The sequence below is a fragment of the Rana temporaria genome, chromosome 8, assembly GCF_905171775.1.
Source record: "Rana temporaria chromosome 8, aRanTem1.1, whole genome shotgun sequence".
Classification (NCBI taxonomy): domain Eukaryota; kingdom Metazoa; phylum Chordata; class Amphibia; order Anura; family Ranidae; genus Rana; species Rana temporaria.
Window position 1 is genome coordinate 50856849 of NC_053496.1, and position 19582 is coordinate 50876430.

A 19582-nucleotide genomic window follows, 5' to 3' on the forward strand; every position below is an offset into this window, starting at 1 on the left:
GTCATGCTTGCCCCCTCCCTTGGATTACAGGAGAGTCAGGATGCTCTCTACATTGCAGATAGAGAAAGGTGCTGTGCGTTAGTGGGAGTCCTGACTCTCCTGTAGTCCAAGGGAGGGGGCGAGCACGACACTCCACACCAGGGAGAAAGCCTCACATTACTGTGTTTAGTTACAGACAGAAGAACGAGAAGTGAGGATTTCTCAGAAGAAATAAGGACATTTAAAAGCAAAATGGAAGGATGAGGTAAGTGAAGGAGGACTGCACTAAAGTAAAGGAAGCTATTTAAAAAAAATTGTACCTTTACAGCCCCTTTAAGTCAGAAGCTTCAGTATTTGTAGCTGCTGACTTTTATTTTATTTCTTTAACTGAAGTGGAGTCACTGTGTTCTGTTTGGAAGGGTGTATAGTATTCCATAATCTTTTCTTCTTGCAGTGATGTTGGACAAACTACCTTGAAACTGACAGTACCAGACACCATAACAACATGGAATGTGGGGATGTTCTGTACATCAGAGGAATCGGGCTTTGGGCTTGCAGAACCAGTGTCAGTTTTGACTTTCCAACCTTTCTTCCTGGACCTTACCCTTCCATACTCCGTTGTCCGGGGAGAGAAGTTCACACTAAAAGCTACCTTGTTTAACTACATGATGCAAACCATCAGGGTGAGTGATCACAAAATGTCCTAGTTTTGTCTAGTTTAACCACTAGCCGACCTACCGCCATCATTATACAACGGCAGGTGGGCAAATCGACGTAGCTGTACATCAGCCTTTTAAGACGCCTTAGCATGCGCGCGTGACAGAAGAGTTAATTAACATGTCCCCCGGGCACGAGAGAGAGAGAGAATCTGTCAATGTAAACAGACATGTCCCCCATTCTGTCAGAGAGAGGAGAGAGATCTGCTGTTTCTAGTGAATAGAAACAGCCATGTCTCTCTACTCCCAGTCACTGCACTGCCCCCACAGTTAGAAACACCTCCCTAGGACACAAGTAACCCCTTGATCGCCCCCTAGTGTTAACCCCTTCCCTGCCAGTGACATTTATACAGTAATCAGCGGTCCCAAAAATGTGTCAAAAGTGTCCGCTCCAATGTCGCAGTCCCAATTAAAAAAAAAACGCAGATCGCCGCCATTACTAGTAAAAAAATTATAATATATCTCTCTCTATATATTCAAACTATTCACACAGATTCATTTCAGAAATAAGGAGATATTACCACACCAACACAAAATTCAAAGTTCAGGATCTAATCAGAAATGAAGATGGGGCAAATATTTTGCTCCATACATCTGAGTTTGTGTTAGTATTCCCCGAAAAAATGACTGTACTGATAATGTAAATTTTAGGATTGACTGATAACAGAATGAGCATGATCAAATGTCGCTAATCTCTACATATATATTCATGAATGTTTATACCAACCAAGTTATGACATTTGCTATAGAATATACAGTACATACACATAAATATAATATATGGTATATGAATATAGAAAAGTATTGTTGTTGTGGTATTATTGACAACCATTACCCTTTTTCAATTGATAGGTGGCAATTAATTTGGAAAAATCAGACAAATTCACAGCTAAAGCCATCAACACAGAAGATGACGGTCAGTGTGTACAAGCGAACAGCAGAGTGACTGTAGAATTTGAAGTGATCCTACAGTCTCTTGGTAAGAATATGCTTGAGTAGTGAGTAGGTCTGCACAGGGTTCTTTCACAACTATGTAGGTTGTATTTTAGGCTGGGTTCACACTAGTGCCAATGGGATGCCGGTTCCCTGCATCCAATTTGCAATAGCAGGAGATTTTGACCGGCTTTCTCTGGAGCCGGTTCACATATCTCCACTGCGGTTCCGGTGCGAATTTGCACAGGGGTCCTGTGCGTGTTTTGGTCCGTTTTAGGTCCAAATTCAGCCCAAAATTTGGGCTAAAATCGGACCTGAAACAGTGAACTGGGACGCACCGGATCCCTGCTGGGAGCTGCATGCGGTGATAGTATGAACCCAGCCTTATAGCCAGATTCAGGTAGAGTTACGCAGACGTATCAGTAGATACGCCGTCGTAACTCGGTCGTATATTTAAGCGTATTCTCAAAACGAGATACGCTTAAATGTTGCTAAGATACGACCGCCTGCGCCGTCGTATCTTAGCTGACTATTTACGCTGGGCGTGTACGCTGATTTACGCCTATTCACGAACGTACGCTTGCCCGTCGCAGTAAAGATACGCCGTTTACGTAAGGCGTTTTCAGGCGTAAAGATAAACCACCAAAAAGATGGCGCAGCCAATGTTAAGTATGGACGTCGGACCCGCGTCAAATTTTAAAATGTTTACGTCGTTTGCGTTAGTCGTCCATGAATGGGGCTGGCCGTAATTTACATTCACGTCGAAACCAATGAGTCTTTGCGGTGTAATTTCGGAGCATGCACATTGGGTTATGTCCACGGACGGCGCATTAGCCGTACGTTCAAAACGTCAATTACGTGGGGTCATGCCTTATTGACATAAAACACGCCCACCTCTTCCCAATTTGAATTAGGCATGCTTACGCCGGCACATTTACGCTACGCCGCCATAACTTAGGACGCAAGTGCTTTGTAAATACAGCACTTGCCTCTCTAACTTACGGTGGCGTAGCGTATATGAGAGACCCCTCCACCCTTCTTGTGATCATGGACCCACAGGCTATCACCTTGTGTTTATTATTTCAGGTTATAGCGCATTTGCCATTTATGCTTCAATTCCTGATTGGGATTCATATACAGTATCTCACAAGAGTACATCCTTCACATTTTTGTAAATATTTTAATATATCTTTTTATGTGACAACGCTGAAGAAATTACACTTTGCTACAATGTACTGAGTGTACAGCTTGTATAACATGGTAAATTTGCTGTCCCCTCAAAATAACTCAACACACAGCCATTAAAGAAAAAAAAACAAAGAACAAACATGTTGGCCCGGATTCACGTAGCACTTACGCCGACGTATCTCGAGATACGCCGCGTAAGTGCACAAATGCGCCGTCGTATCTATACGCCTGACTTTGAAAGCAAGATACGCCTGAAATTAGGCTTCATCCGACCGACGTAAGTTTCCTACGCCGTCGTATCGTGGGCGCATATTTACGCTGGCCGCAAGGGGCGCTCCCATTGATTTAATATTCGAATATGCAAATGAGTGAGATACGCCGATTCACGAACGTACTTGCGCCCGGCGCATTATATACGTGGTTTGCGTAAGGCTTACGTCCGGCGTATAGTTATTCCCCATCTATGAGGCGCAACTCAAGCAAAGGTATGGACCAGGGAACAGCCGTCGTATTTTACGTCGTTTACGTAGTTGTGCGTGAATAGGGCTGGGCGTAGGTTACGTTCACGTCGTAAGCAGTGATTTGACGTATCTTAGGCAGTTGTTTCAACGTGATTCTGAGCATGCGCACTGGGATGCTGCCACGGGATGGCGCATGCGCCGTTCGTTCGGCCCATCATTTGCATGGGGTCACGCTTCATTTAAATGGATCACGCCCACTTCCACCTACTTTGAATTAGGCCGGCTTACGCCTACGAATTTAGGTTACGCCGGCGCAACGTTGGGAGCATTTCCTTTGTGAATACTGTGCTCGCCGCTCTGCGCAGCGTCGGTGTAGCGTATATTCGATACGCTATGCCCGCATAAAGATGCGCCGAGGTTTGTGAATCTGGCCCGTTATACTTACCTCCACTGTGCACTCGTTTCGAGTGGCCCCAATCCTGGTCTTCTAGGGTCTCTCGGCGGCTGTCTCAGCTCCTCCCTGCAAGAACTAACCCCCTTCATGGGGGTTAGTTCTTGTGGGCGCGCTCCAGTGATACAGCCGGCAGCTATAGCCGCAGACTGTATCACTCGCCCCCGGCGCGCTGCGTCATTGGATGTGATTGACAGCAGTACGAGCCAATGGCTGCGCTGCTATCAATCCAACCAATCTAGCCAATCAACGGCCAGACTGAGTGGAGAAGAGGATGTATGGGGTGAGCGCAGCAGGTGAACGGGCAGGTGAACGGGCTCACCTTGTGTAAAAAAACAAACCTTTACAACCCCTTTAATGTCTGAACCGCTGGCAACAAAAGTGAGTACACCCCTAAGTGAAAATGTCCATATTGGGCCCAAAGTGACAATATTTTGTGTGGCCACCATTATTTTACAGCACTGCCTTAATCATATTGGGCATGGAGTTCACCAGAGCTTCACAGGTTGCTACCGGAGTCCTCGTCCACTCCTCCATGATGACATCACAGAGCTGATGGATGTTAGAGACCTTACACTCCTCCACCTTCCATTTGAGGATGCCCCACAGATGCTCAATAGGGTTTAGGTCTGGAGACATGCTTGGCCAGTCCATCACCTTTACCCTCAGCTTCTTTAGCAAGGCAGTGGTCGTCTTGGAGGTGTGTTTGGGGTCGTTATGTTGGAATACTACTCTGCGGTAGATGATTATGCTCTGCTTCAGTATATTACAGTACATGTTGGCATTCATGGTTCCCTCAATGAACTGTACCTCCCCAGTGCCAGCAGCACTCATGCAGCCCCAGACCATGAAACTCCCACCACCATTCTTGACTGTAGACAAGACACACCTGTCTTTGTACTCCTCACCTGGTTGCCGCCACACACGCTTCACACCATCTGAACCAAATAAGTTTATCTTGGTCTCATCAGACCACAGATCACCATGGTTCCAGTAATCCATGCCCTTAGTCTGCTTGTCTTCAGCAAACTGTTTGCAGGCTTTCTTGTGCATCATCTTTAGAAGAGGCTTCCTTCTGGGACAACAGCCATGCAAACCAATTTGATGCAGTGTGCGGCGTATGGTCTGAGCACTGACAGGCTGACCCCCCTAGCCCTTCAAATTCTGCAGCAATGCTGGCAGCACTCATACATCTATTTTCCGAAGACAACCTCTGGATATGATGCTGAGCATGTGCACTCAACTTCTTTGGTCGACCATAGCAAGGCCTGTTCTGAGTGAAACCTGTCCTGTTAAACCGCTGTATGGTCTTGGCCAGTTTCAGGGTCTTGCCCATCTTCTTATAGCCTAGGGCTAGGCCGTCTTTATGTAGAGCAACAATTCTTTTTTTCAGATGCTCAGAGAGTTCTTTGCCATGAGGTGCCATGTTGAATTTCCAGTGACCAGTATGAAAGAGTGAGAGCGATAAACACCAAATTTACCACACCTGCTCCACATTCACACCTAAGACCTTGTAACACTGACGAGTCACATGACAAAAGGGGAGGGAAAATGGCCAATTGGAACCAATTTGGACATTTTCACTTAGGGATGTACTCACTTTTGTTGCCAGCAGTTTAGACATCAATGGCTGTGTGTTAAGTTTTTTTGAGGGGATAGCAAATTTACACTGTTATACAAGCTGTACACTCATTACTTTACATTGTAGCAAAGTGTCATTTCTTCAGTGTTAATAAAATATTTACAAACATGTGAGGGGTGTACTCACCTTTGTGAGATACTGTAGCCGTGTTCTCTGCACACCAAAATGAGCATTTCATAGAAAACTGCTGTTATTGCATTTGAATCACACAATAAGGCATGCAACATTTCCAGGACACATAGGACCCTTTATCATGGCATTTGGGATAATGAATGACCAGGGTTTAGTTTCAGAAATGTGGAAAATTGTGTAAGTGATAAAGGTCCGTTATCCGTCTATCAGAGAAGCAGAGGTTAGGTCCATGCAAGATAAAGGCCTAAACCTGAAGTTCTAAACTCTAGGCTGATTGTCACGTACCTGGTGGAGATCGAGCTGTAGAGGGGGCTTCCCTTGCACCTAATGTCCAACACCCCTGGTAGTGGTGACAGGGAGTGGAGGACAGAGTGGTACGAAGGCCGCTGTAGCAGATGGCTCTGGCTGGGTCTTGGCAGGAACCAGGTGACTGGAGAGAGCTGGGCCAGAACTGAGAGCAGGAACTCCATGTCGCTGAATCAGCAACTGGAAGTGTAGCCAGGACGTGAGCCAGGCGGTCATTAACAGCCAGACAGAGCAGGTACAGAGACGCGAGGCAGAGGCAAAGACGGGAAACAGGCCAGGTTTGATACACAGGAACATCAGGCTGAAGCGGAGTCAAGCACAAGCCGGGATCACAAGTAGGCAAGCGAAGGTCAACAGGAAGGTTCAGGCAAGCCGGGTCTGGATACAGGAAACTGGTACAGATCGGGTAAACAGGCACTAGCTGAAAAGACCACTCAGCAAAGTGTGCATGTCACTGGCAGGTTTAAATAGGCGGACTGGCGCCAATGCGCGCACGTGTGCCCACACGCGCTCACGCATGTGCCATTACATGTCATTTACTGTGCATCTCTTGTTATCTGCGCTTGTTACCTGAGTTTCTCTTACACTGATACTGTAAAAAGACAGAAATAAATGCATCTCTGTATTAATAGATCGAAAAATTTATTTTTAAATGCAGTGTAAGTTCCTGTAAGTTCCTGAATGTGACCTGGCAGTAGCCTTACTCAGTCCCCTATACAGCAGGGTTGGAATGTGAGGAGAAGAAGCAATGCAAGGAGCCAATCAGTTTATTTACTGATAGGTGGAGAAAGCAGAGGGACAGAAAGAAAGAAAGCTCATCACTGTTCTGCCTATCCTTTCACTGTCCAGTCACAGCTTGGGGCAGGTCCAAGAGGACCTGGGCAGGGCCGCCATCAGGAATTATAGGGCACCTTACACAGCTTCAGGCATGGGCCCCCTGGAGCAGAGACCGGAAATTGAGAAGTGGGGGGGGTGCCGCAAATTGAGAAGCGGGGGGGGGGCCCTTTACAAAAAAAAAGAAGAAAGAAAAATATAAATATATAAAAAAAAGCGGGGTAGCCATCCGGGGCCCTGGGCCCTTTAATAATAATAATAAAAAAAAAAAGAAACCTCTGGGCCCTTTAATAAAAAAAGAAATAAAAAAAAAATATATATATATATTTTTTTATAAAAAAAACAAAAAGGGGGGGGGTTGCCATCCAGGGGCCCTGGGGACCTCCGGACCTCTAAAAGAAAAAAAAAAAAAAAGAATTGGCCCTTTAATAAAAAGAAAATAAAAATATATAATTTTTTTTTCTTTTTTATAAAAAAAATAAAAAAGGGGGGGGGGGGTTGCCATCTAGGGCCCTGTGGGCCTCCGGACCCCCTTTTTTAGGGGGTTGCCATCTGGGCCCCTTACAGGTGTACTGCCTGTACCCCCCTGATGGCGGCCCTGGACCTGGGTAGAGAGGAAGAACAATGCTGGCCACTAAGCTGAGGCCAGCTAGTGATAATACTGTGGTTAGAAATATCTGCATTGAAAATACAATGACAACAAGAGCAAATTTTGTTATTTTATCTTTTAATGGGTTATTCATTTTTTCTTGTTATTTTTGTCCGGAGTGGTAGATTAATCTAAGAGAGGAGTACCTGTACATAGGTGTATTGTAAGAGATCCTCCTGTGTTTTTCTCAGGTGAAGTGAACTTTACAGTGAGTGCTCAGACCCTGCCAGGAGGAGGACTGTGCGGCAATGAGATTGTGAACCCAACACAAGGGAGAAAGGACACAATCATCAAACATATTCTAGTGGAGGTGAGCCCATTTTGTAATTTAACATTCACTGCATAGGAATTCAATATTTGTGCAACTTACTTAAAAAAATTCCCAGTCCCAAGCCCTACTACCAGGGGCGGACTGACAACTCATGGGGCCCCCGGGCATTAGAAGACTATGAGGCCCCCGGGCTTACAGATGGCCACCACGCCAGGAGGCAGTGCAGAGGCGGGGCAGTTAAAATCTCTGGATTTTCACATCAAAAGCATGTCGGTTTCAGACATATCAGGGACAGATGTAAAAAAAACACAGATTTTCACTGTCCCTGGTTTTAGTGAGTGAGTGAGTGAGAAACTTATATAGCGCAACAAATGCGAACTTAATCGCCTCAAGGCGCTTGGCATCCAAAGTTGTGCAGGTCTTTCAGAAGAGGTGGGTCTTCAGTTTTTTCCTAAAAACCCGATGGTTTTCTTCCAAGCGGATGGTCGTGGGTAGAGCATTCCAGAGCCGTGGTCCTTGGACCGAGAATCTACGTTCTCCCTTAGATTTGTAGGCTGGCAACCCTGATGGGGCCCCCTAGTGGCATGGGGCACTCGGGCAGTGCCCGAGAGCCCCAATGGTCAGTCCGCCCCTGCCCACTACCCCGTAAAACCTAGGCAGGTGTGAAGAAATGCTGTCAAGTAATAATGCTTAAAAAATATTTATATTGTAATTGTTTATTTTTATCAAATCTAAAACAAATTAATATTTGGTGTGACTATCCTTTAGCTTCAAACTAGCACCAATTCTTACACTTGCACACTTTGTAAACTTGCACCAAGTCAAGGATTTTGTAGGATTAGATTCAGGTGTATGATTAACCAATTGCACCAAGTTGCTACTAATGATCATGAATTTCATATGAAGGTTATTAAAGGGGTTGTAAAGGTAAAAGTTTTTTCACCTTAATGCATTCTATGCACGATTCACGATTTACGCCCGTCGCAATTAGTTACGCCGTTTACATAAGACATACGCCGGCGTAAAGATAAAGCTGCTCTCTAGGTGGCGCAGCCCATGCAAAGTATGGACGTCAGAACAAGCATATCTTTTTACGTTGTTTGCGTAAGTCGTACGCGAATAGGGCTGTGTGTAAATTACGTTCACGTCGTAGGCAGTGTTCGACGTATCTTAGGCATTCTATCCGACGCATGCGTACTGGGATACGTCCACGGACGGCGCATGCGCCGTACGATTAAAACGTCAATTACGTGGGGCCATGCCTTATTCACATAAAACACGCCCACCTCTTCCCAATTTGAATTAGGCCTGCTTACGCCGGGACATTTACGCTACGCCGCTATAACTTAGGACGCAAGTGCTTTGTGAATACAGCACTTGCCTCTCTAATTTGCGGTGGCGTAGCGTAAATGACCTGCGCTACGCCGGTACAAAGAAGCGCCGCTCTACCTGAATCCGGCTATATATTTATAAGCATCAGATCAATACATTGCTTGTAAAAAACATTCCATAATTATTGACAATTAGAAATATGGAACAAAGCATTCCAAACCTAATTCAAATCTACAAATAGGAAACTTATTACAAAAATAAATGACAGGAAGCCTTCCAAGCACTCTTGGCATTAGAGAGGTGCGTAGTATCAAACAGCATATGGTGTAATCCTTTCCATCCGCATTACAGAATCAAGTCTATTAATGATTAGGGAAAATGGAACAAATTACAGAATCAACTCAATCAATGATGAGGGGAAAATGGAACAATAGTGTGCATTATTGAACCAACTAAGGGGCTATTTTCCAGTACAGGATATTAGTGCTTGTAGAGATCACCATGTCCATGCAGACAGACCATCTTGGGTTTATTTCCCGCATGGTTTTTATGGGTCTTTTCAAGGTACTTTAGGTTCCCAACACCATCCTCATAGACGAATCGTCTACAAGAGTTGGTCCTAAAATGTACTTGAGTTTTTAAGACTACAGTATTGTAGGAATCTTAGATTTTAAGCATGCCTATGAATATTCTCCCGCCAGACAACATGCTTCAAAAGTATAAGTAAGTACAATATAACATAGATTTGTGTTTAATTTTCAGCCCGAAGGATTTGAAAGAGAGGAGACACACTCATCCATGGTCTGCAGTAATGGTATGTTTTATATTATGTCTATAGGTAAATATTCCAGTTCATACAAGACACCCAGGGCTAGATTCAGGATCGATGGAAAAAGCTAATTAGCATACCCGACGCGGAAAACGACGCAAACTCCACCCAGCGGGCGCCAAAGTATTGCACCTACGATCCGAAGGCGTACGAAGCCGTACGCCTGTCGGATCGAAGCCAGAAGTCGTTGTATCTTGATTCAAATTAAAGATACGATGCAGCAAATTTGAAAGTACGCCGGCGTATCAGTAGATACGCCGGCGTACTCGCTCTGTGAATCTGGCCTCCAATGTTTGTTTTTGCACAAAGTAATAAAGTCAAGAACTTAGAGAAAAAAGCCTTACTACGTTAAAGCGGACCTTCACTCATTTGATACCCTAGGCATCATTGCACTCAATCTTCTTCTCTCTAAGGCCTCCTGGGATATATGCACCACATATCCTAGGAGGCTGCAGGGACACATAGCAGCCAGTGGTCCGAGTTTATGTGCGTCATGAGGGGGGGGGGGGGGGACTGTCTGCCTGAACATGGAGCAGGCATTAGGGCTCTTGTTAGCATTAGAGGAGAAAGCGGCAGCATGAACGGGGTAGCCAAGCATTGGACTGCAGCAGGGAAATGCTGGCTTTGCAGGACAGGCGAGTATGTGCATTTAGGACAATCCAGCATAACAGGTAAGGAGGAGTTAAAAAAAAAAAGAGTGGGGCAGGTGGATGTGAAGTCCCTATTTTGGGAGCAAGCCCTTGTGCTCAGACGACAAATGCACAGTAGAGGCCTCTGGCACTGTCTAAGGCTCTAATTTCCAAGCAGTGCACTGTGCCAGCTGGCCAAAGTCTCAGTGTGCCCCTATTGCATATGAGCTGGCCAGACAGTGTCAGCACCCCTTACGTTCCAGCATCAGCAGCCCCTATGCTCTAGAGCACTGACATACAGCCCCTACTGTGCATGCGCCAGCTGCAAGCAGTGCCAGCAGCTCTTACAGTGCATGCATCCAATGTGCAAGGCACCAGGTGGCAGGAATACGCATGTCAGAAACCCATCAAAAGAAACCTTCATAGCCTGGCAATACCGTAGACCAGGGGTGCCCAACATGTGGACCGCAGAGCCCTCTGATGTGGCCTGCGACCTCCTGCTCTGGGATGAAGGGTTGGCAAGCCCAGATCACGGTTGGCTGATCTGCCATCCCAGAGCATCAGTTTTGTGAATGAAGCCAGCGGTAGCGCAAGCAAGCGGCTGCGTAGCACAGCCACATAAGCTGATGCTTCCTGTATAGCACTGGCTCCTGACATAGGCAGAGTGATGGCAAATGCATTTTTCCTGGGACATCAACAGCCGGTGATACCTGAATGGACAACTTATTAAAAGGTAAGTTTATTATTAAAACCACAGAGTATATATGGGCATATCTGTTGTGCAGTTGTTACTGGGCTGCTTTCAAACTGATCTGCAGGTGCGGCTATGTGTTTCCTGCATTGAGCAATAGGCTTCTGTTTTTTTACCTGTGGGTTTGGTCCAGTTTCAGAAAGGTGCACCACACCTGCAGGATATAATAGAATTCTACGGCAAAATGCAGCTTACCCGCAGGAAAGCCACAGGTGCGGTATGGGTAAACCACAGCGCATCAGTGTGAAAGCAGCCTTAGGCCCCTTTCACGTGATCGGTCCAACCCTCCATTCATCCCTATGGAGCGGCAGATGTAAACGGTCTAGTGTCCCTTTCACCTGGGCTGATTGGATCAGAGGACCCAAAGAGTAGTGTGGGTCTGTGTCCTTTTTCCATATGCAGAGTGGACACAAGCCTGTCATCCACCCATCCCGCTCATTGTGGCCCACGACCGGTTACTAAGTTGGTTAAGTGGCCCTCGCTCTTCAAAAGGTTGGGCACCCCTGCCGTGCACAAAACTGGAAACAGAAGGCAATGATGACATAAGGTATGCAGCTACATTTATTCATGTGTTTTGGGGTTTAATATCACTTTAATCTGTATCTACAGGCACTACGATAACAGAATCAATTTCCCTGAAGCTCCCAAGCCAGATAGTAGAAGGTTCTCAACGTGCCTACTTCTCAGCGATTGGTGAGTAAATTAGACATTGTTTACTGTCAAAGTTGCTATGACAAGAGTATAGTGTTATAAAAACTGCTGTGAATGGCGCAGCGTAAAAAGATTTATTGTATTAATAAATAACCTTATGATTTTATGTATCTATTTTAGGTGATATCATGGGAACAGCAATGCAGAATTTAGGTAATCTGCTAAAGATGCCGTCTGGATGTGGGGAACAGAACATCGCTCTTTTTACCCCCAATATCTTCATTTTGGAGTACCTCAATAATACTGGTCAGCTGAGCCCAGAGCTCAAATCAAAAGCCTTGAGTTACCTAAGCACAGGTGAGGGAGCGCGTTTTGTGGGTTTGGTACATGGCTAATCCTTCTGCAATTGTTATATAAATGTATTGCCTTGCTGTGTTAAACATCTGGGGCCAGATTCACAAAGGACTTACGACGGCATATCTCCAGATACGCCGTCGTAAGTCCGAATGTGAGACGTCGTATCTCGGCGCCTGATTCAAAGAATTTGTCTAAGATATGACTGACGTAAGTCTCTTACGCCGTCGTATCTTAGGTGCATATTTACGCTGGCCGCTAGGGGCGCTTCCGTATATTTCCGCGTCGAATATGCAAGTGAGCTAGATACGCCGATTCACGAACATACTTGCGCCCGGCGTATTAAAATATGCTGTTTCCGTAAGGCGTACGACCGGCGTAACTTTACCCCTCATAAAGCAGGGGTAAGTCATGTTAAGGTATGGACGTCGGAAACGTCGGAACAGCGTCGTATTTTACGTCGTTTGTGTAAGTCGTACGTGAATGGGGATGGGCGTAGGTTACGTTCACGTCGACTAAGCATTGAGCCGGCGTAACTTAGGGAGAAAATTTGACGTGATACTGAGCATGCGCGCGCATGCGCCGTTCGTTAGGCACGTCATTTACGTGGGGTCACGATTAATTTCCATACAACACGCCCCCTACCAGCCTACTTTGAATTACGCGGGCTTACGCCGGCCCATTTACGCTACGCCGCTGTAACTTAGGGAGCAAGTTCTTTGTGAATACGGTACTCGCCTCTCTAAGTTACGGCGGCGTAGCGTATATGAGATATGCTACGCCCGCCTAAACTTAAGCCATTCTTTCTGAATCTGGCCCCAGATATTTATTTTTAAAAAAATTGTATGAAGAACGCACTTAAAAAGGAGAACTCCACCTAACACAATTCAGGACAATATAAAGACAGCACTTTCTGCAAAGATAAAAAAAAAAAGCACATGGATTTTTGGGGTTTAGCAATCCTCTCCAACACTTAAGCACAAGTGAAAAAAATGTATAAAACAAGAATCTGTATGTGCACACTTCTTACCTTGGAACGTGGTTTTAATTTGCTTGAACCGGACAAAAAAAGGCCAAGCTGATGCAGGAGAAACTTTCCCTGACACGATTTTTTTAGGGGATCAAATTCTGAACTACATATTCAGTTCTGTGTGATTTCAGCAGCTCCCCATATTAAATCAATATCCTGTTTTCTAATAAGCTTGAAGTTCATCTTAAATTATTTATTTCCCTACTTTGCCATACACACACACGGTTATATTATTTTTGCAGCCCATTGGTAATTTGTCTTAGACCACCTTTTTTCCCCCCTTTCTGTTATGTTGGTAAAATATACTAATGTATAATATCAATAATATATTGATACTATACTATAATATATTTTCTAACCAGTAGTATTGGGACCGTAAAAGTTCCAGATCAGATAGATCCCTTAAAAGCATTACTAATCCCAGTAATATGAAAATGGTTCATCTGCCCACCCAAAGTGCTCACAGCTTATAAATCTTTTTACATTAAAATACTGTCACTATATAACTTTTTGGCTGAAAAGTATACCTTGGTCACATGCTAAACTGCACAGTTTCTCCAGTTCTGAGAGTTCAGATAGAAGGAGATTTCCACTGCAGCCTGTATGCACGCCCACATGTGTAATGTCAATATCATGTGACCTGGCTAGCTCTGAGAACAAGGAAATGTTCTCTCCAGCATAAAAAACACAACTGAGCATGTGCAGGTCGGCTACTCTGCCTGTGTTAGCTGGCTTTCCCCAGATAGACAGTGCAGGGAGGGAATGACCTATGCATACAGGATCAAATAGCCTTTTTACACAATGCAGAGGATTAACCCCTTAAAGAGAAAGTAAACCCTAATGGGTTTTACTGCCTCTTTGTTTCCCTGCAAAGGTAAAGCATAATGGGCTACTTATGTGTCATTTACGTGAAACCGAAGTCTGCGATGTCCCCGATTTCCTCGCCTCCACGAAGCTTCCATCTTTCACCCTCTTCCTTGCAGGTATCGCGGCTCTGGCGTCACTCCCGCGCATGCCAGTCACAGCACAATTGCCGTTTCTAAAGGTTTCTAAAGTGCACCTGCGCCGTTGTCTATGGCGCATGTGCCATAGACATCGGCGCCCGTTTTTTTTGCAAATATCTCCTAAACCGTGGAGGTTTAGGAGATATTTCAAGCACCCACAGGTAAGCCTTAATACAGGCTTACCTGTAGGTAAAAGTGGTTGTAGAGGGTTTACAACCACTTTAAGTTCCACAGTGAGTATAACAAGCATGCTGTTCTGCATATACAGACGTATAGTATAGGTGCTTTTTAGATCTACTTTAAAAAGAAATATAGCCAGAGCTATTTTGGTTATACTTATCCTGTAGGTCACAGGAGTGCACTTAGCTCTGCACTCCTGTTACCCGTTTTCAGCTACAGCGGGCTAAAGTCCAGTGTCGGCTGACGTCACAGAGCGATCTGCTGAGAGCCCGAGCCAGCACTTCCCACTCCTTCCACAGGCCAGAGGGGAGAGCAGAAAGCCTGTGACTGACAGTTCCCAGCTCTCTGCTCAGAGCGGAGGGGGAGAACTAAGCGATCAGCAGTGTTTGATTGCTCAGTTCTCAGTGCAGACCCAGAAGCTTACAGATGTTGCATCCACCTAGGTGAGTATAATTGTTTGTTTTTCTTTTTTAAGTCCATACTTCTCTTTTAAAGCTAAAGCTTCAGATAGAAGCAATGCAATGTGAACGTATTTTTTTTCCTATTGTTTTACAGGATATCAGAAGCAGCTGATTTACAAACACCATGATGGCTCGTACAGTGCTTTTGGACCTCGGTTTGGACAAGGGAACACTTGGTATGGACACTTGGGAATGGGGAACAAAAAAGCGTATTGTTATAAATAAACTGTTAGCTTTATTTAAGGGGAACTCCAGGAAAATTTAAAATACCAGACTTATACTGTATATTCTTTATGTATTTGAAAATGCAGCTGGTATAGCAAGTATCATAATCTGGCTTTATTTTAGCTTTCTGTAGTCCCATGAGGCAGCACTCATACTGAAAGGGCCAGACGTGTGAGCCAGTCAGCTGAGTGATCAACACAATTTACCCTATGTTGACAATTTAACACTGGAAGCTTGCTGACAGGAGAACAGAGCAGAATAACGTGTTTTGTTTTTTCCAGGCTAACAGCGTTCGTTCTCAGGTCCTTCTCCAAGGCTCAGTCACACATTTACATTGACCCAAAACAAATATCAGACAGCTTGACGTGGCTTTTACAGAAACAGAAAGACAACGGCTGCTTCCATAATATAGGACAACTCTTTAATAATGCTTTAAAGGTAAGGTGGCAATGGGGAAGAGGAGGTTGCTGCAAAAAAAGGACTTCATTTATTAAATAGTGCCAGGATTTGAGTGCCAATTGACAGGTGGCAGGCGGTTTGTTATTTTATTTTTGATAGGGGCTGTGATTTCTATATATACACACACACACACACACACACACACACACACACACACACAACGCTGTATCCTGGCCTAGGCCAACAAGACCCAGGCCTAGGGCGGCACTTTGCAGGAGGGGCGGCACTTTAAAGGGGGGGGGCAGCACGGAAAGAGTACCCGGCGGCTTGCGCTACACTGTCAGTCTTATGGGGCGGACTGGGCTGAGAGGCAAATTAGTCTAGCAACCCTATAAATTGCCCGCACTGCTTCCGGTATGCGGAGGGATGGAATTCTGCAACTGTGGGGGGGGGGGGGGGGGGGGGGGGCGCTGCTTCTAATTTTGACTGTCCTATCGTCCTGGACCACAAACCTTCCTCACTGTGCTATGTTTTCTGCTGCACCATTGGCAAAGTTATATCTTCTTAGTGCTCTCCATAAAATTATCAGAAATTTGCGCTTAAAGTTGAACTATAGGCAACACTTTTTTTTTTCATTTTGGATAGAGTAAGGGAGGGTTATATCCCCTGTCAGTTTATTTTTATACCATCCCTGCCCCATAGCCAAACAGGAAGTGAGATGAAATCTATTGTGGTAAAGTCACTGATCTTTAGACAGAAATGGCGAATAAATGCGTCTTTATTGCGTCCAATGAAAAAAAGTAACACAAATAAATAGGCCTACTCCACCTTAGGAGGTGAACTAAACAAGAGCGTCCCTCACTATGCTTTACTAGAGCGGCTATTCCGGCTCTAGTATTAACAAACAAAAAAACACAGTCCAGTATAAGTAATTGTTCTGACAGACCTTGATTCCACGAATACACAGACACTCTCCAGTCTGTGTCCATCCAGTGCAGCCTGGATCTCCCTCTGAGCTCTCACTCTCCCCATACACTATCAGGTGCAGGCTAATTAATAGAGAGGGAGAGGAGGTTTACCTGTTGGCCAGGCTTAACCCTTTCCAACATAGGAAAAGCTGCCCTTTCCAACCTCTCACTGACATACACAGAGTTGTGTACCCTGTCACACTATGCAAATTAAAAGGAATCCAATGCCCCCCAGGCCCTCAGAACTAGTGTCCCCACTTGAAAATTTCAGGGCGGGTCTTAAACAGAAAGGGTGTGGCCTTGACAGGAAGGGGTGTGTCATATTTAATTAGGGGGTGCACAAGTTTAGTCAGGCCTAGGACAGCACAAAACCTAAATACACTACTGCACACACACACCCACACACATACATATACAGTGCCTTGCAAAAGTTTCCACCCCCCCCTAAAGTCAATACTTTGTAGAGCCACCTTTTGCAGGTCTCACAGCTCCAAGTCGCTTTGGATAAGTCTCTATGAGCTAGCCACATCTTACCACTGGGATTTTTGTCCATTCCTCCTTGCAAAACTGCTCCAGCTCCTTCAAGTTGGGTGGTTTGCGCTTGTGAACAGAAATTTTTAAGTCTGACCACAGATTTTCTATTGGATTGAAGTCTGAGCTTTGACTAGGCCATTCCAACACATTTACATGTTTCCCCTTAAACCACTCAAGTGTTGATTTTTCAGTGTTTTTGGGGTCATTGTCCTGCTGAAAGGTCCTAGCCTCAAAACACACACAGATTGGTACAGGTTTTTCTCAAGAATATCCCTGTATTTAGCACCATTCTACTTTCCTTCAACTCTGACCAGTTTCCCAGTCCCGACTGCTGAAAAACATCCCCACAGCATGATGCTGCCACCACCACCATGTTTCACTGTGGTGGTGGTGTTCTTTGGGTGATGTGATGTGTTGGGTTTGCCCCAGACATAGTGTTTTCATGATGGCCAAAAAGTTCAATTTTAGTTTTAATAGACCAGAGCACCTTCCTCCATACATTTTGGGGAGTCTCCCACATGCCTTTTCGCAAACTCAAAACGTGCCATTTTGTTTTTTGCTGAAAGGAATGGCTTTCTTCTGGCCACTCTGCCATAAAGCCCAACTCTATGGAGTGTACGACTTATTGTCGTCCTATGTACAGATACTCCAGTCTCTGCTGTGGAACTTTGCAGCTCCTCCAGGGTTACCTTAGGTCTCTGTGCTGCCTCTCTAATTAATGCCCTCCTTGCCCAGTCCGTGAGTTTTGGTGTGCGGCCGTCTCTTGGCAGGTTTGCTGTGCAATAACCTAACCCTGACTTGTACTTCTCAACAACATTGTCCCTTACTTGTGTGGGGAGTTCCTTGGTCTTCGTGGCATTGTTTGGTTAGTGGTGCCTCTTGCTTAGGTGTTGCAGCCTCTGGAGCCTTTCAAAAAGGTGTGTATATGTAATGACAGATCATGTGACTCTCAGGCCACGTACACACGGTCGGACAAAACCGATGAGAATGGACCGAGGTTCAGTTTCATCGGTCCAAACCGACCGTGTGTATAGCCCATCGGTCTGTTGTCTTTTGGTCCAAAATTTTAAAACATCATTTAAAATCGAACCGATGGCCCGCTGCCAGATCGGTCCAAACCGATGGTTAGTACAGAAAGCATCGGTTCAAAACCCGCGCATGCTCAGAATCAAGTCCACGCATGCTTGAAAGCATTGGACTTCATTTTATTCAGCATGTCGTGTGTTTGACATCACCGCGTTCTGACCCGATCGGTTTTTGGAACGATAGTGTGTACGCACATCAGACCATCAGGTTACTTCAGCGGTGAACCGATGGAAATGGCCCGTCGGACCATTTTCATCGGTTTGGAACGACCGTGTGTACGCGGCCTCAGATCATGTGGACATCATTTCACGAATTATGTGACTTCTGAAGGTAATTGGTTGCACCAGAGCATGGGCTTCATAAGAAAGGGCGTGAATACATACGCACATGCCAATTATGAGTTCTTATTTCTGAAAAAAAGATTTATGTATATATTTTTCAAATTTTACTTCACCAACTTAGACTATTGTGTTCTGATCCATCACATATAATTCAGATTAAAAAAAACATTGAACTAAAGGCTGTAATGTAACAAAATAGGTAAAAACCCAAGAGGGTGAATACTTTTGCAAGGCACTGTACATGCATGCACACACAGTATCTCACAAAAGTGAGTACACCTCCAATTTTGTAAATATTTTATTATATATTTTCATGTGACAACACTGAAGAAATGACACTTTGCTACAATGTAAAGTAGTGAGTGTACAGCTTGTATAACAGTGTAAGTGAAAAAGTCCAAATTGGGCCCAAAGTGTCAATATTGTGTGTGGCCACCATTATTTTCCAGCATTGTCTTAACCCTCTTGGGCATGGAGTTTACCAGAGCTTCACAGGTTACCACTGGAGTCCTCTTCCACTCCTCCATGATGACATCACAGAGCTAGTGGATGTTAAAGACCTTGCGCTCCTCCACCTTCCATTTGAGAATGCCCCACAGATGCTCAATAGGGTTTAGATCTGAAAACATACTTGGCCAGTCCACCACCTTTCAAAAAACTGGTGAGTGCGCTAATAGGTATTCAATAAAAATAATAACTATAATAGAAAATAAATGAATATATAAAAAAAATAGCAAGTGAAGCACTAGCCTACCTAAGAAACCTAAATAACACAAAAAAATACATTAGCATCTAGACCCCAACGTGACAAGTGCCTAATAGTTACACTTGATAATTAGTGGTCATTAGGTGAAAATAAATGAATATAATGGCAATATTCCATAAGTAATCACAATAACAGATTAAATGAATTCATGTGCTGCTAATATGAGTCCATTGAACTGTAGTGTACTGCAAGATCCACAACAATTGCCACGAACATCCGGGGAAATAATATCCAGTGATAGAAGCTGTTAATGGTCCACTGTCACCAACATTTGGCGCGAGATACATTTTTTCTTTTTTCAGTCCATCACCTTTACCCTCAGCTTCTTTAGAAAGGCAGTGGTTGTCTTGGAGTTCTGTTTGGGGTCTTTATGTTGTAATACTGCCCACAGTCTCTGAAGGGAGGGGATCATGATCTGCTTCAGTATGTCACAGTACATGTTGGCATTCATGGTTCCCTCAATGAACAGAGCTCCACAGT

General features: G+C 44.7%; 1 protein-coding gene across 2 annotated transcripts in view; it reads left to right on the forward strand.

Moving 5' to 3' along the window:
* The window catches only part of LOC120946924 (alpha-2-macroglobulin-like), a 114420-nt gene that overhangs the window by 66215 nt on the left and 28623 nt on the right, over nucleotides 1–19582 (forward strand). For both annotated transcript variants that reach the window (XM_040361747.1, XM_040361748.1), the window contains exons 19-26: nucleotides 434–662; nucleotides 1548–1674; nucleotides 7483–7601; nucleotides 9657–9708; nucleotides 11713–11796; nucleotides 11935–12111; nucleotides 14878–14959; nucleotides 15290–15446. In XM_040361747.1, coding sequence (XP_040217681.1) covers nucleotides 434–662; nucleotides 1548–1674; nucleotides 7483–7601; nucleotides 9657–9708; nucleotides 11713–11796; nucleotides 11935–12111; nucleotides 14878–14959; nucleotides 15290–15446 — 1027 coding nt within the window. The remainder of the gene's footprint in view (nucleotides 1–433; nucleotides 663–1547; nucleotides 1675–7482; nucleotides 7602–9656; nucleotides 9709–11712; nucleotides 11797–11934; nucleotides 12112–14877; nucleotides 14960–15289; nucleotides 15447–19582) is intronic.